Source organism: Pseudorca crassidens, chromosome 6 (assembly GCF_039906515.1).
Source record: "Pseudorca crassidens isolate mPseCra1 chromosome 6, mPseCra1.hap1, whole genome shotgun sequence".
Classification (NCBI taxonomy): Eukaryota; Metazoa; Chordata; class Mammalia; order Artiodactyla; family Delphinidae; genus Pseudorca; species Pseudorca crassidens.
In genome coordinates this window covers 399,860-413,516 of record NC_090301.1, presented here as the reverse complement: position 1 = coordinate 413,516, position 13,657 = coordinate 399,860, and the positions used below count along the sequence as shown (strand labels likewise).

At 53.3% G+C, this 13,657-nt stretch overlaps 1 protein-coding gene across 3 annotated transcripts in view; it reads right to left on the bottom strand.

Annotated features, from left to right (window-relative positions):
- THAP4 (THAP domain containing 4) overlaps nucleotides 1–13,657 on the bottom strand; it is a 41,226-nt gene that overhangs the window by 8,491 nt on the left and 19,078 nt on the right. The window contains exons 1-4 of one of the 3 annotated variants that reach the window (XM_067739952.1): nucleotides 12,325–12,457; nucleotides 4,991–5,150; nucleotides 3,509–3,618; nucleotides 2,708–2,811 (exon numbers count right to left, since the gene is read on the bottom strand). In XM_067739952.1, the coding sequence (XP_067596053.1) occupies nucleotides 2,708–2,811; nucleotides 3,509–3,618; nucleotides 4,991–5,150; nucleotides 12,325–12,457 (507 nt within the window). Of the gene's footprint in view, nucleotides 1–2,707; nucleotides 2,812–3,508; nucleotides 3,619–4,990; nucleotides 5,151–12,324; nucleotides 12,458–13,657 lie in introns of those variants that run through there. The other 2 variants (XM_067739950.1, XM_067739951.1) reach the window with 2 other exon arrangements.

The following is a 13,657-nucleotide window of genomic DNA, read 5'->3' as shown; positions in this document are numbered from 1 at the left end:
AAAAATACTTAATTAACCCAAGAAAACATACTAAAGGAACAAAAGAGGAACAAAGCCAAGAAGTAAAGCAGACAAATCAAGATGGTGGACGTACAGCCACCCTTACAAATACTTATGTTAAACGTAAATGAACTAAATACTCCAATTAAAATACGGAGTTTTCTGACTAGAGAAAAAAAGCAAGACTCTATAAGAAATGTACTGTAAATATAAAGACACAATTTGAATGTGGAAAGGGTAGGAAAAAAGATATACTGTACAAATGATAAGCATAAGAAAGCAGGTGCGGTTACATTAGGGTCAGACAAAGCAGACTTCCAGGTATAGTATTACAAGCTATAAAGGACATTTCATAAATATAATACATATATCATCTGTATGCATCTAAATTACACAGCTTCAAAGTTATGAAGCAAAGATGGAACCAAAGAAAGGAACTGAAATATCTTCAGTCATAACTGGAGATTTTAATACCTCTCAGTAATTAGATACAACCAAGAACCCCCCACCCCCAAACACGCTAGTATATAGAAAACCTGATGACATTATCAATCAGCTTGACCTAACTGGTATTTTCAGTCCACTACAGCCAACAACTGTCAAATACTTATTCATTCTGAGTGCATATGAAACATTCACCAAGTTAGATCATATACGGGGCACAAAATAACTTCAAACAGACCACGTTCTCTGGGTTTTATAGAACTGAATTAGAAATCATAGCAAGAAAATCCTCCAATAGTTGGAAAATAAGTAACATTCTTCTAAATAATCCTGTTCAAGGAAACAAAACCATTGAAGAAATAAAATATTTTGAGCGAGGATAAAAATAATAAAAATGGGTTAAGGACTTCCCTGGTGGTGCAGTGGTTAAGAATCCACCTGCCAATGCAGGGGACACGGGTTTAATCCCTGGTCTGGGAAGATCCCACACGCCGCAGAGCAACTAAGCCCGTGCGCCACAACTACTGAGCCTGCGCTCTAGAGCCCGCGAGCCACAGCTACTGAGCCCACGTGCCGCAACTACTAAAGCCCGTGCACCTAGAGCCCGTGCTCCACAACAAGAGAACCCACCGCAAGGAGAAGTCTGCGTACTGCAACGAAGAGTAGCCCCCGCTCGCCACAACTAGAGAAAGCCCACGAGCAGCAACGAAGACCCAACGCAGTCAAAAATAAATAAAATTGTAAAAAAAGAAAGAAAGAAAGAAAGAAAATAGTGCTGGAACAACTGGATATCTATCTAGGAAAAAATGAAAGCATTTTGACTCCTACTTCACACCATACAAAACTATAAATTCCCAAATAATAAACCTTAAAGTAAAAGGAGACACTGTAAAAATTCTTGAAGAAAATGCAGGTGAAAGTGTGTGCTAGGCAAAAAATGTTAAGACAGGGCACAAAAAGCACTAACTGTAAGAGAAAAAACTGATAACAGAACTTCATCAAAAGTAAAACATTTTGTTAAAGAAATGAAATGGTAAGTTTTAAGTTGAGAGCACAGTTTTATCAACACATCTACCTGATAAAGGACTTGTGTCCAGAATATGTAACAAACTCTTACAGCTCAAAGATAAGGCAAACAAGCTGCTGGAGAAAAAGGACAAAGGATTTGAACGCTCACGTCATGAAACGAAGAATACAACGGCAAATAAGCACGTTGCAAGGATGAGCCACATCATTAGCCACTGGGAAAATGTAATTAACACCACACTGCAATGCCACTTGGTAGCCACCAGGATGGCCTAAGTTCAAGGCCCAGCCCGGGAAAGGGTGTGGGGCAGCTGGCCCTCTGTGCGCTGCTGCAGGGCAGGGGTACAGAGCGGCATCAGGAACCATAAAGCACTTAAGACTTCACCACGGAGTGTCCGAGGCCTCTATGGTCGACACCATAAAGAAAGCAACTTTGGTATCTACTGAAATACACCGAACAAGGTCCGAAATCCCTGCAGCACACCCCCACGCTGCTGTGCATGGCTACCTGCGGGGTCTCTGGAGCCCATCACGTGAAAACAAAAAGGAAGAGAGACTAACGGTCTACACGTAAAAAAGGAAAGCTGTAAGAGTACAAGAAAATGGAAGAATAATTTTATCCTTTTGGAGCAGAAGACATCTTCCTGAGCCAGAGCCCAAATTCAGACGGCCTTTAGGACGAGACCCCGAGAGCAACTAGAGAAAGATGTACAGCCCGTGGGCAGAAGACATCACGAATCAGGCTAGCCTAAGCCACCGGATGGGGGCGTTGTCACAAATACAGCAGACGACAGATTAGTATCCACAGAACATAAAAAATCTCCCAGAAATCAACAAGAAAATGACACCTCGCAGAAAAACAGGCAATGACTTTGAACATCAAGTATCGGAACAAGAAATACAAACCACCAGTGAGCGCGAAGAATGCCCCCTCACTCATAAGTTAAATTTAAAACACCAATGAGATACCACCTTTTATCTAGCAGATTAAAAAAATCAGAAATCCTGAAAACACACCGCACTGGTCAAGGAGCAGGGAACAAGGTCCCCGCCGTGCAATGCTGGTGGGGACATACTTGTTCAACAAACCCGAGGACAGCCAACCGCGCATGAGCAGGGATAGATAATCACGTCACGGCCTGTGTGAGCGCGAGAAAGAAGCGGGTGACCAGAGACAGCCAGGCCTCCAGGATGGAGTGCAAAGGCAGGGGTGCCGTGCGGTCCCACCCGGGCTCACCTGCTCCACGTGGGGCTCCTTGGCGAAGGAGGTCCTGGCAATGGAGTGGGACGCGATGCACAGCTCCTGCCCGTTCACCTCGCCCTCCTCCACCTCCACGATGCCTGCAAGGGACACCGTCAGCCCACGCAGCCTGCCCGGGGCTCCCGGCTGCCCTGCGCTCACCACCCTCCTCTGCAGTCAAGGGCTCAACCAATCTGAACGCCGCAGCCATCGAGGCAATAACTGCCCAGGCACCTGCGATGGCCCCCAGGTACCAAGAGGGAGAAGACGCAACTCCTCCTGCAACTCCTGGAGTGGGTCCGTCCCACTCCCCCCAGCGATCTGACAGGAGGGACTGTCCACCTGCTGCCAGGAAGTGAGCGCGCACTTGAGCCAGTGAGCGAGGTTAAGGGTCACGTAGGTGGGTGTTGAGTAATTTCGAATTCATGAACCTGGTTTACTATTTTAGGATGAATTCCCCCTGGGGGCAAAGCAAACTTCCAGACATAGCTTTTGCTCCCTGGTCTAGGTACCCCCAGAGCCCCACTTGCATGGGAAGCTGAGCGACAGCACAGATGTGAGCGCAGAGGGCCGGAGATGAAGCTGGCCTGTTCCCACAGAGCCACGCCCGCAGCCCCCCGCCTGCCGGCCCCCCACTCTCCAGCTCCCCGAGCCGTCCAAAGGCCCGACACTGTCCACCGCGAAACGCACCCACGGGGCCACGTCTGCGGTCACACAGAAATCGGGGGGCAGATGTCACCCCACCTGCTTGCAGCACGCAGGGCGCGTGGGTGCAAGGCAGGCCGGCAAGGGGAGTACCTGTGTTCTGGGCGCTGACGAAGGCCACCTTGTTGGTGTCGGGCTCCAGGCGGATGAAGCCACACTCCCTGTGCATGGGCTTGTGGGTGTCCGGATGGAAGGCGTTGAACCTGGACAGGTAATGTGACAGGTGAAGCCCAGGTACCCAGTGCCCACCAGAGCACATGCCAGACTTTGTGGCCCGCCCCCTCCTCACTTGGCAAGCGTCCAACCCACTGAACGTGAAGCACTACCTGGAAACACAGTCACGTGTGAAGGACGCCGTGCGGAGACACGGGAGACAACAGGTGTGGGCACCCCCGCTCCCCCATCTCTCCTCCCCACCCGTCCTCCCACCAAGGCCTTTTCAGCCCCAGCACCGCACACACTTCTCAGCCTAAGCCCTCCACCAACAAAGTAAAGTCCCACCCAATGCCAGGCCTTCCCTCTTCTGAGCTATTATCTTGCTTAGGAGTCCAGTTAATTCACAGGGTAGGAGAACAGGCGAGGAGTCAGCGTCTTATCGCGCCGCCACCACTGCAAATTCACGGTGGTGAGTAAGAGCTGCACCTTGACCTGAGAGCACCGACTCACAACTTCAACACCAACGCTTACAGCCTCACCAGCATGACGTGTGGGGATCTACTGCTACCACGGATGAACTTCTGACAGGCTGGTGTTGTGGCTACGGCTCACACGCCCTCTTGAGACCACAAGCCCTCACTGAGAAATACCATCTACTACATACACGTAGACCACGACACTGACCAAAATACGTATTTTCTACTCTCATTTTTCTTTAACGTTAGTCGCAAAACTGAGTGACCAGCATTAAAAGAAAATTAATTAATGCTAGTCATAAATGTCTCTAACGGGTTACAGCTCATAGTTAAAAAAGACTGCTTTCTATTAAGGGTTATTCTGCATGACCCAGAATTTCCACCTTTTGTTTATGTGCAGGATATTCTTTCCCTTCACCCATTCAGTCAAGAATCATGCAAAAAGGTACGAGACAATATATCCTCCGCCCCCTCCCTACCAACCCACGGCCCGGGGTGCTCCCCACCTAGCCACCCTGCACTGCGACCTGCTTCCTCAGGAGTGGCAGGGAAGCGCTTTGCTGCACGCTAAGAATCTGAGAACCACGAGACACCAGCTTCTCTGAGCCCTCGGCTGGCTCAGGGGTAGGACTAAATGAAAGCCGGGCCCCCATCTTCAGTCATCTTGGGGTGGCTGACTTCCACACAGGCATACTGCAGGAGATGAAGGACTTAATTGAACACACACACTTATCTCCACGTTTGGACTACCGAGCCTGAGACTCTGCGGTCACCTTCACATTGTCTAAAACACAAGAAGGTACCATTTCCACCCAGCGTGCGTCTCAGGTGCCAGGGCAGGAAGAGGGCACCTTTCTGAAACAGACCACCAGGTGCCCTCTGTACCTTCCCACCTGGCGTTCACCTGTCTCATCTCAGAGAGCAGAGCGGCGGGCGGACTCACGAGAAGTTCAGCATGGGCTGGCCCACGTGCGAGATGTGCACCTCCTCCAGGTACTGGAAGGGCTGCAGGGTCGGGAAGGTCCCAGCTCCCGGCGGGTCTGACAGCCATGTGCCCAGCATCCAGGACAGCGGCTCCAGCACAGGGTTCATTCTGGGGGCCTCTGAGGACAGAAGGAGAGAGTGTCAGCGGCTGCTGCCAGTGGTCCCTGCGGGGCTTTGTGCGGAAACTCACACTCCGCACTGGGGAGGCCCCAGTCACTACAGCTCACCCTGCGGGGCCCTGAACACGCCACCAGCCACCTGTCAAGAGGGGGAGAAAAAGGCCAAGCAATTAGCAAACGTCATCTTGCCAGATGCAGCTCTGGAGCCCGGCAGCACCTCGACAGAGAAGAGAAGGAGAGGGCCCGGAGGGCAAGGAGAGGCCAGAGGCCGCGGGGCCTCCGAGGAGGGCTGGGGAAGCGGCAACACCAGGCCCCACACTAGGTGAGCGTGCCCGGGCACGGCGGCCTGGCGATGGAGGTAAAGGGCAGAAGGAAGCTCGTGGGGAGCGGAGCGGAGGGCTTTGGGGCCAGTGAGACGTGAAGAGAGCACCCTGCGGGCAAGACGCGACTGGACTCAGTTTCCCGGGAGAAGCCGAGGGTCTGCACCAGCAGCTCCCGTGGGCCTCCTTTAGACCATTACCCAGAGGGAAAGGACCCTCAAAAGGACCCACCGTCACTGAAGAGGGACGACAGCAAGGCCTTGAATGGGGAGGAGCCAGGTGGAAAGGCCCCAGCGACAGGACCGTGACCGCGCCCACTGCCAGCGGCTCCCAGGCAGCTAGCCCAGCCCCACACCCCACTCCTACCCGCCAGCAGTCAGGGGATGGAGCCTGGCTAAGGACCACGTGCTGCTGAGCGGGTTTTCAGAAATGGGCTCACGCGATCCTCACGCCTGCCGTGTTCGGTGGACTCGCCCTGAGACCACGGGAAGGCGGGGTTGGAGCCCGCACCTGGCCCACCGGGGGCACAGGGACAGGTGGTCTGGGTCCCAGATGCAGTCAAATGCTCCTCCCGGTACGCCTGCTTCCCACGCCTTGTCACGCCTCAAACCCAAGTGCTTTCAGGCAAACAGTGCAAGTGATACTAAGCAAAAGCAGGAGAGGAGAGGCCGGCGTCAGCTGAGCCGCGTGAGAAGAGGGGAGAGGCCGGCGTCAGCTGAGCCACGTGGGAAGAGGAGAGAGGCCGGCGTCAGCTGAGCCGCGTGCGAGGCTACACTACGTTTTTTTCTTGGCTGCATGATAGGGCTTGCGGGATCTTCGTTTCCCTACCAGGAGTCGAACCCGGGGCCCCGGCAGTGGAAGCACGGAGTCCTAACCACTGGACCGTCAGGGAATTCCCAAGGCCACACTACTGATTTCTGGGTTCTATCAACAAGCTCCAAAATGCCAGAGCAAAGGAACCCGCTCCCCAGTCACACACACCAAGGGGACGGGAGTTCCGGAAGCATCTCGGCCTCTAAAATCACACAACCTTCGACTAGATTGAAAGCAGTCTGGGAGTATGACACCCAGGGGAAAAGGAGCTCGAAGGGCTCTGGTGGTGGAGAAGCGACAGACAGCATCTAAGAAGCGCTGGGGACCACGGAGGAGGGCCAAGCTCCCGGCCAGGCCTGGGCATGCAGCGCGAACCAGAGGGTGGGGGACAGGGACTCACACCTCTGACTTCTGAGCCTCATGAGGCATAAAATGGGCAGGCTTTGGGGGGTGGGGCGGGGTGAAACTCCCTTTCTTTTCCAACCTGGCTATCTCTTCTGGTACTTCCTTTTCAAACTGCCGGTGGAAAGTTAGAAAGCGAGGATGGCAACACTGGAGCTTTGACTGATCAAACCTTCATCATTAGACAGCAAGAGAAATTGAAATCAGGCTTCTAGTTACAATCTTTGATGGAAGTAAAGAATAGAGCTTCAGAATCCAGTCTGGGCTCCAGCAGACCCTGCTGCTGCTGACTCTCGGGGACGCGTGGCTCATTCATTCATCTGTGCCATGTGCCACACGATCGTCCAGGGAGAGGGGCCCAGCAGCCAGCGGACGGGAGACAGACACTCGTCCCGGAGAGGGGAGCCGGCTGGACACAAGGATAAGTAGAAGGGGCGGAACCTCCCAGACACGAGGTGATGAGCCAGAAAGGGACTTGGGGGCTGTGGGGACCTTGTGCAATCTTACTAAGCGGGGCAAGTTTGGACCCTGGTGGGCGGGGAGCAGAGCCCGCGCTGGGGACCGGAGCCGGCGGCTGCTCGGGAGGGTGGACCAGGCGGACAAGCTGCAGACACAAGGCGGGCTGGCCTTGCTGGGCAGGAACAGGCAGCCAGTGTGGCTGGGGAGGGCTGGCTGGGAGAACCGTGTCAGCCCCTGGAAGGGCTCCGGCCTTGACTCTGGGCAGAGCCTGGAGGTCTGAGCAGAAGGGCTGAGGCCTCTGGCTGCAGGAAGCAGCTGGTGGCAGAGGAGGGTGGCCCCCGCGGCCGCCAGGGAGGCGGCAGGAAGGGCAGGAAGCCACGACCAGGCGGCAATCCTGCCCTCGGAGCACCCGAGAGAGACGGAAACACGCCCCCTCGAGACCTGAACACGAGGCTTATCTGGGACACCCCAAATGTCCTCGTGGGGATCCCTCGTGGGGATCAGAAGATCACGCAGACACAGAGTACAACTTGGACACAAAAAGTACGGAAGCTCTAGATGAGGACGACCTTGAAAACGCACGCGGAGAGAGGGAAGGCGGACGCTGAAGGCCACTCGGTGCACGACCCGATTTGTAGGAAATGCCAGAAGGGTAGGTCCACAGAGAAAGCAGAGCAGCGTTCTGCGCAGCAACACGGGTGGCAGGCTCCCCAGGGACGCGGGGAGGGAACGCGGATCCGAGGATCCTGAGGCCACCAGAGCCCTCCCTGCCGTCCAGGTACAGGCTGGGCCGTCCAACACTGAGCCTGTGAAAGGTGGCTGGTCCGCTGAAACACGCTCTAAGTGTAAGACACACGCTGAATTTCAAAAACTCAGTCCAAAAAAAGGAACTTCACGTAAATCAGCAATAATAATGTTTTATATAATATTGAGTTAAATAATTTACTAAAGTTAACTTCACTTGTTTCTCTTTACCTTTTTAATACGTTTAGTAGAATATTTAAAATTAGGTAGGAACTCGGGCCACATTCCTGTTGAGAGCACTGGAAAGGCCAGTTTTCAACACTCACGGAATGCTGTCCTGTGAGTTCCCCCTGAGGGTGTTCCTAGAAGACAGACTTCACCAAAAGGCGATGAGAGATGATGGCAGAGGAGTTGCAGTAAGTCCTGAACATGTTCCACGGGACAGCAGACGTGAGCGCTGGGCATGGGTGGTGGGTGCCCCAGCCGCGCACAGAAACCAGAGGCGGAGCGGGAGCCCGGGGAGCAGGGCAGGTCTGCTGGTCCCTCACAGAGGGTCCGTGGCCCCCAGGCTGCCCAACCAGGAACAGGCCATGTGGGAAAGATTTACTTTAAAAACAAAACCCAGCAGGCACACTATAAAGCACTAAGACAGAACTAACACCAAACACACCTGAAGTCACATGTTAAAAGAAAAAGCTCTTCAGAATGAATCACAAAGCAAGATCCTCAACACTTGCTGTAAACAAGAGATGCACCTAAAATAATGTGGAAAAGCATCAGAAGGTGGGGCAAAGGCAAGCAGCAGGAAATCAGGCGTCATGACCCTAAAATCAGGTAAAGTGAAGTTCAAGCCAAGATGCATTCAAGCAGACAGGGAACAGCCTCTCAGAACGCTAAGGGCGCAGGTCACCGCGGAGATTATCTGTGAATACACACGCACCAAACGTGGCAGCAATGTTTATAAAGCAGAAATTACTGAAGACGCTCAGATGTTGACAGAAAGAAACCAAAGGAAATCTCCATTCATGTCTATGTTCAAGTGAATAATATTCAAATAACGAAATAGAAAGCCTATACAATATAATTAATGAGGTGGTTCTGACATACACTGAACTTTGTAGCTTAAAACTAAAGAATACTCCTTCAAGTTCCTCTGAAAGACTCATGAAGACTTACCTTATAAGGGGTCAGAGAAAACCTGTAAGTTTCAAAAACTAAAAAGAGTTCCCACCATACTGTCTGATCACAATGCGAGACTAGAAATTAAAATAGTACAGATATTCCTTAAAAACATGCCACGAAAAGAGATGCCAGACACAAAAACGTACACATTCCATGACTCCACTTGTAAGAACGTTTAGATCAGGCCCGCAGATCTATGGGAGGGGAGTCAGAAGGCACAAAACAGCCTGAGGGTGCTGGCTGAAGGGTCTGCACCCGTCAAACCTCATCCAGGGGACACCTAAGCTGTCTCACTCATGTAAATGCTACCTCAGTAGAAACATTAGGAGCTGAAACTTCCACGAAACAAACAAGCATCAAAAGAAAGCAAAGGGCTTCTCTGGTGGCGCAGTGGTTGAGAGTCCGCCTGCCGATGCAGGGGACACGGGTTCGTGCCCCGGTCTGGGAAGATCCCACATGCCGCGGAGCGGCTGGGCCCACGAGCCATGGCCGCTGAGCCTGCACGTCCGGAGGCTGTTCTCCGCGACAGGAGAGGCCACAGCAGTGAGAGGCCCGTGTATCGCAAAAAAAAAAAAAAGAAAGAAAGCAGAGACGCCCGCCTTTCCCTGGCCTGCCGGCTGTGCGACAGCAGCACGGGGCGGCCTCGCCTCCTGGGTCTCGGGTCCCTGCAGGGGGACTGCTGCCCCGCAAGGACGGGCTCTCCGTTGCAGGTATTCTGGTATTTTAAGAGAAACCAGAAATGTTGACTTTGGGGGTAAAATATCGCGATTTCTAAACATGTTCAAATTAAAACAAGACCAGGCTGTGGGGAGTCCCAGCCCCTCGTCCCCAGTGGTCCCGGTCCATGAGCTGTCACAGCCTTGTCCTCACGACACAGGGCTTGTGGAGGGCCCGGCGCTCCCCTGGCCCCAGGGTCAGGGCCCATGCGTGCCCCCCTCGCGGCCTCTCGTCCCTTCTCTCTTCCAGCCCGAGTGAGAGGCTGGTGACACCAGCGACCCCCCTGCAACCTGAACCAATGGCTTCCAGAGTGTCAAGGGACATTGCAGCTGCCCTCAGCTGGGTTTCTAAGTGAGGAAGTAGGTTTTTGCACTGTCTGAGATGCACAGGGAGCTGTTCTGTACACAGGGACGCTGCCTATGTACGGACAGGCCCACTGCCCTGATGTCAACACGAAACCAGCAGCCTAAACAGTGCAGGAGGAACAGCCACAGGACCTGCTGGGAGAGGCCTGTAAGGACGTGGTTGTAGCGGTCCACGAGCAGGAGAGCACAGCCGGTCCAGCGGGAGAACGGGGCTGCAGAGCCTGCGAAGTCTACCTGCAGGGATGCTCCGTGGCCACCAGCCCCCAGGGGCCCAGGGACTCGCCGCAACACCGGCACCTGGAAGGTGGCGGGAGGCAGAGCAAAGACGGATTAAAGATGGACCTGGGGAGTCTCCACTGCACCCTCGTTTGCTAGGAGGCAAGAGAAGATGTTTTTATAAGAAACTCCAGCAAGATGAAGGAACTGCCTCAGGGACCCGGAGACGAGACAGGAGGAGCACAGGTGGAAAAGGGCTCCACGGAGGGTCCTCTGAAGGGACAAGAGCCCAGCTGCTCTCAAATGGGTAGGACGGGGCATGGGGGCGGCTGGCTGACACACGCAGAGCCCAGCTGGTCCCGGGAGAGTTGGGCTGGTGGGCCTGAGGCGGGCCTGGACCACGCGGTTTACACCTGCAGGGTCGTGGGACAAGATGGCAGGGCTGGCCGGCGGCCCACCTAAACTGGTCCCGCCTGCCCTCCTCGCTCCGGGGTAGCGGCCCCGGGCCGGGTCTGAGTGAAGGCTACCACCCGCCAGGCTCAGGCAGGGGAGGAGCTGGGTGTGCAAACTACAGCCAGGTGAGGCGAAAGGTGGGGCTGACCAGTCCCGGGGATGGGGACCAGGGAGGTGGCCACGGGGACTGAGGGTGGAAGTCAGACACCTGGAGGAGAGTCGCCAAAACCAGAAAATGGCAAGTGAGGCTTAAGATGCGACGTAGGTTAGGGAGTGAATGAGGACAGAAGGTGGGGGAGGCGAGGGGAGAAGTCCAGGTGCGGCCGGCGTCCTGGGGGGTTGGCACTATCAGGGCGGCGGTGTGGGCCACACGAGCCAAGGTGGACACTGCCACCAGCACAGGTCAGAAGCACCAAAGAGGCACTCAGCTGGGCACAGGCCCCTGGACAGAGGGTGGCAGGGTGTTTCGGGAAGAGCAGGCGGGGTGGGGTGAGAGCTTAGGGCCTCGCTCCCCGCCTCCAGGAGATTCAGCCCCACATGTGCTCATCAGCAGACTCGGCAGGGCCGGATGGTGCACACGAGGCCACGTGGAGCCTTCCCGAGCCGAGGTTCCTTGAGTCCTCGGGAAACAGAACCCCTCGCCTAGGTGTCGGCTGTCACTGAGCACGGAGCTCACATGTGATGAACACTGTCATCACACTAAGAAAGTGGAAGGGGCAGCAGTGTGTTTATAAGGCTGTATATTTAAAAAGACTAGAAAATTCTAAGATGACTCTTCTTTTAAAAGCCAGAAGAAACACTGTGAATAGAAATGGAGCGCTTGCTTGGAAAGGAAGGAGCACGCTGTTAAATAAATGTCAGGGGACTCCTGGTGCGGCCCGAGCGCATGGTTACAACCCAGAAGGTCTGACACCTGGCCCTGCGCCGAGAAACACTTCAGATCCAGTCCTCCTGGCTTGCTGTCACTTGCTCTTAATCGTAATGAATTTCAGTGTGGACAAGGACAGCAGTCAACGTTGGGTGTGGGCAGGTCCCCGAAGGCTGGCTGCCCCGCCCTGCCCCCACCCCAAGCTGCCACCACTGGGGAGCCACTGTCAGCTCCTTGTTTGCACTGAAGTGTTGCAGGGCAGAAAGACCAACAGGATTCTTCTAAAATCCAAATGTCAAGTGACATGAGCCTATACATATGCCAGAATCCATCCAACTATATCCTTAAGATTTGTGTATTTAGCTCTATATAAGTTATACTTTGTTAGAGAAACAAAAATAAAATGAATTTAAAAGTCAAACAAATGAGTAGTATAATAAATAGGAAATCTAGCCTACTTGCCCCTTTCAACCTCTTCAAATAAACCAGACAGGCTTTTCTATGCATTTCTTTTCCTGATTTCATTTTTCTTTTATTAAGATCTCAACCAAAATGCAAAAACAAAAATTTAAATTTTCTCCAAGAAATTTAAATTTTCATTTTTTTTTGGCTCAAGACAGTGAAAGCAGGCTTACCCATCCCTAAGTTTTCTACCCTCCGGACACCGTCAAGGTTCTTCAAGGTTGTTTTCTGCCAATACACGGGAAATGTTTGCACCTGGCTGTTAGCAGCTCGGCAGGAAGTGACTGCCAAACCTGAAGGATGCATTCTGGGAACTGTAGTTCCACGATAAAAGGGGATTCCTCAGGAGAAAGTGGAAGACAAGGACAGACCAGAGATGACCAAATCTTAGAGCTGAGAGGGGCTTTGGAGGTCAAGGTGAATTTATGAAAGTCAGACAGGCCAGAGGGGCGAACCGCGTGGAGCAGAGTGAGGACTGGGGCCTACACCCTCTGCTGCTCCCACTGACGGCCAGAGGGGACTGCCCCGTTCAACAGGGAAAGCACGTGGGCCAAGCACGCAGCAAAGGCTCTTTCTGGAACACGCACTGTGGAAACTCCTGCCGCGTCCCCTTCTGTGTCTCCTGGCAAATGTGTCAGCAGACAGGCCCAGGACCCCCAGGGCAGGAAATGAGCACACCCGTCCATTGGGACCTAGGGACGGACGTCTTCCTGGTGCCACCCACGCCCACATCGCTTTGTGTTGATGCCAGCGTTCCCGCCAGGGCACAGAGAAAATGACGCCAACTGCACACACATAGGGTGCAGAGCCCAGGTGGCCCAGCCGGCGCTGGCTGTCCCAGGCAGAGAGGGCATACACGCGGCACACATGGTCCGGCTGGTTCCCACGGAACGGGCACCCCAGGGGAAGCTGTTCTTTTAAAATGATGGCAAGGCCCTCACCTCATCACCCAGGAAATGGAAAGGCACCCATGCACACAGGGGGGAAAAGGAAATGACAGAAAATTGAGCATATTTTCTATAAAATACAAAAGACATAAAAAGAGGCCAAATTATTATTTGCGGATAAATGTTATGGTTGGTTATCTAGTTAATCCAAAAGTCTCAACTGAGAAACTATTCGAATTAATAAGTGAATTTGTTAAGGTGGCAGTTACTAAAATGGGCAGATTTCCCGCAAATTAAACTCAACAGGGGAGGAGGGGCCATCTTCCACTCTGACACATAGAGCTTAGAAGTCATAACTCCTGTCTTTACAAGAAAAACACTGAAAGAACTGAAAATTAATGACTGTCCTTGGACCCATCAGAGAAGTGCGGCCACAGATGTCTCCCCCAAACCTGCAGAAATGTGCTCACCTGGAGCAGAAGCTGGCAGGAACCCTGGACCAGATGCCGGGCTGAGTGCGCAAGACCGAGACAGTAAGCATCTGCGGGGCCACAGTCCTGCAGGCCCCGCACTTTCATGGGGTTCATTTCCAGAAACCCACCAAGTTCTCATCACAAAA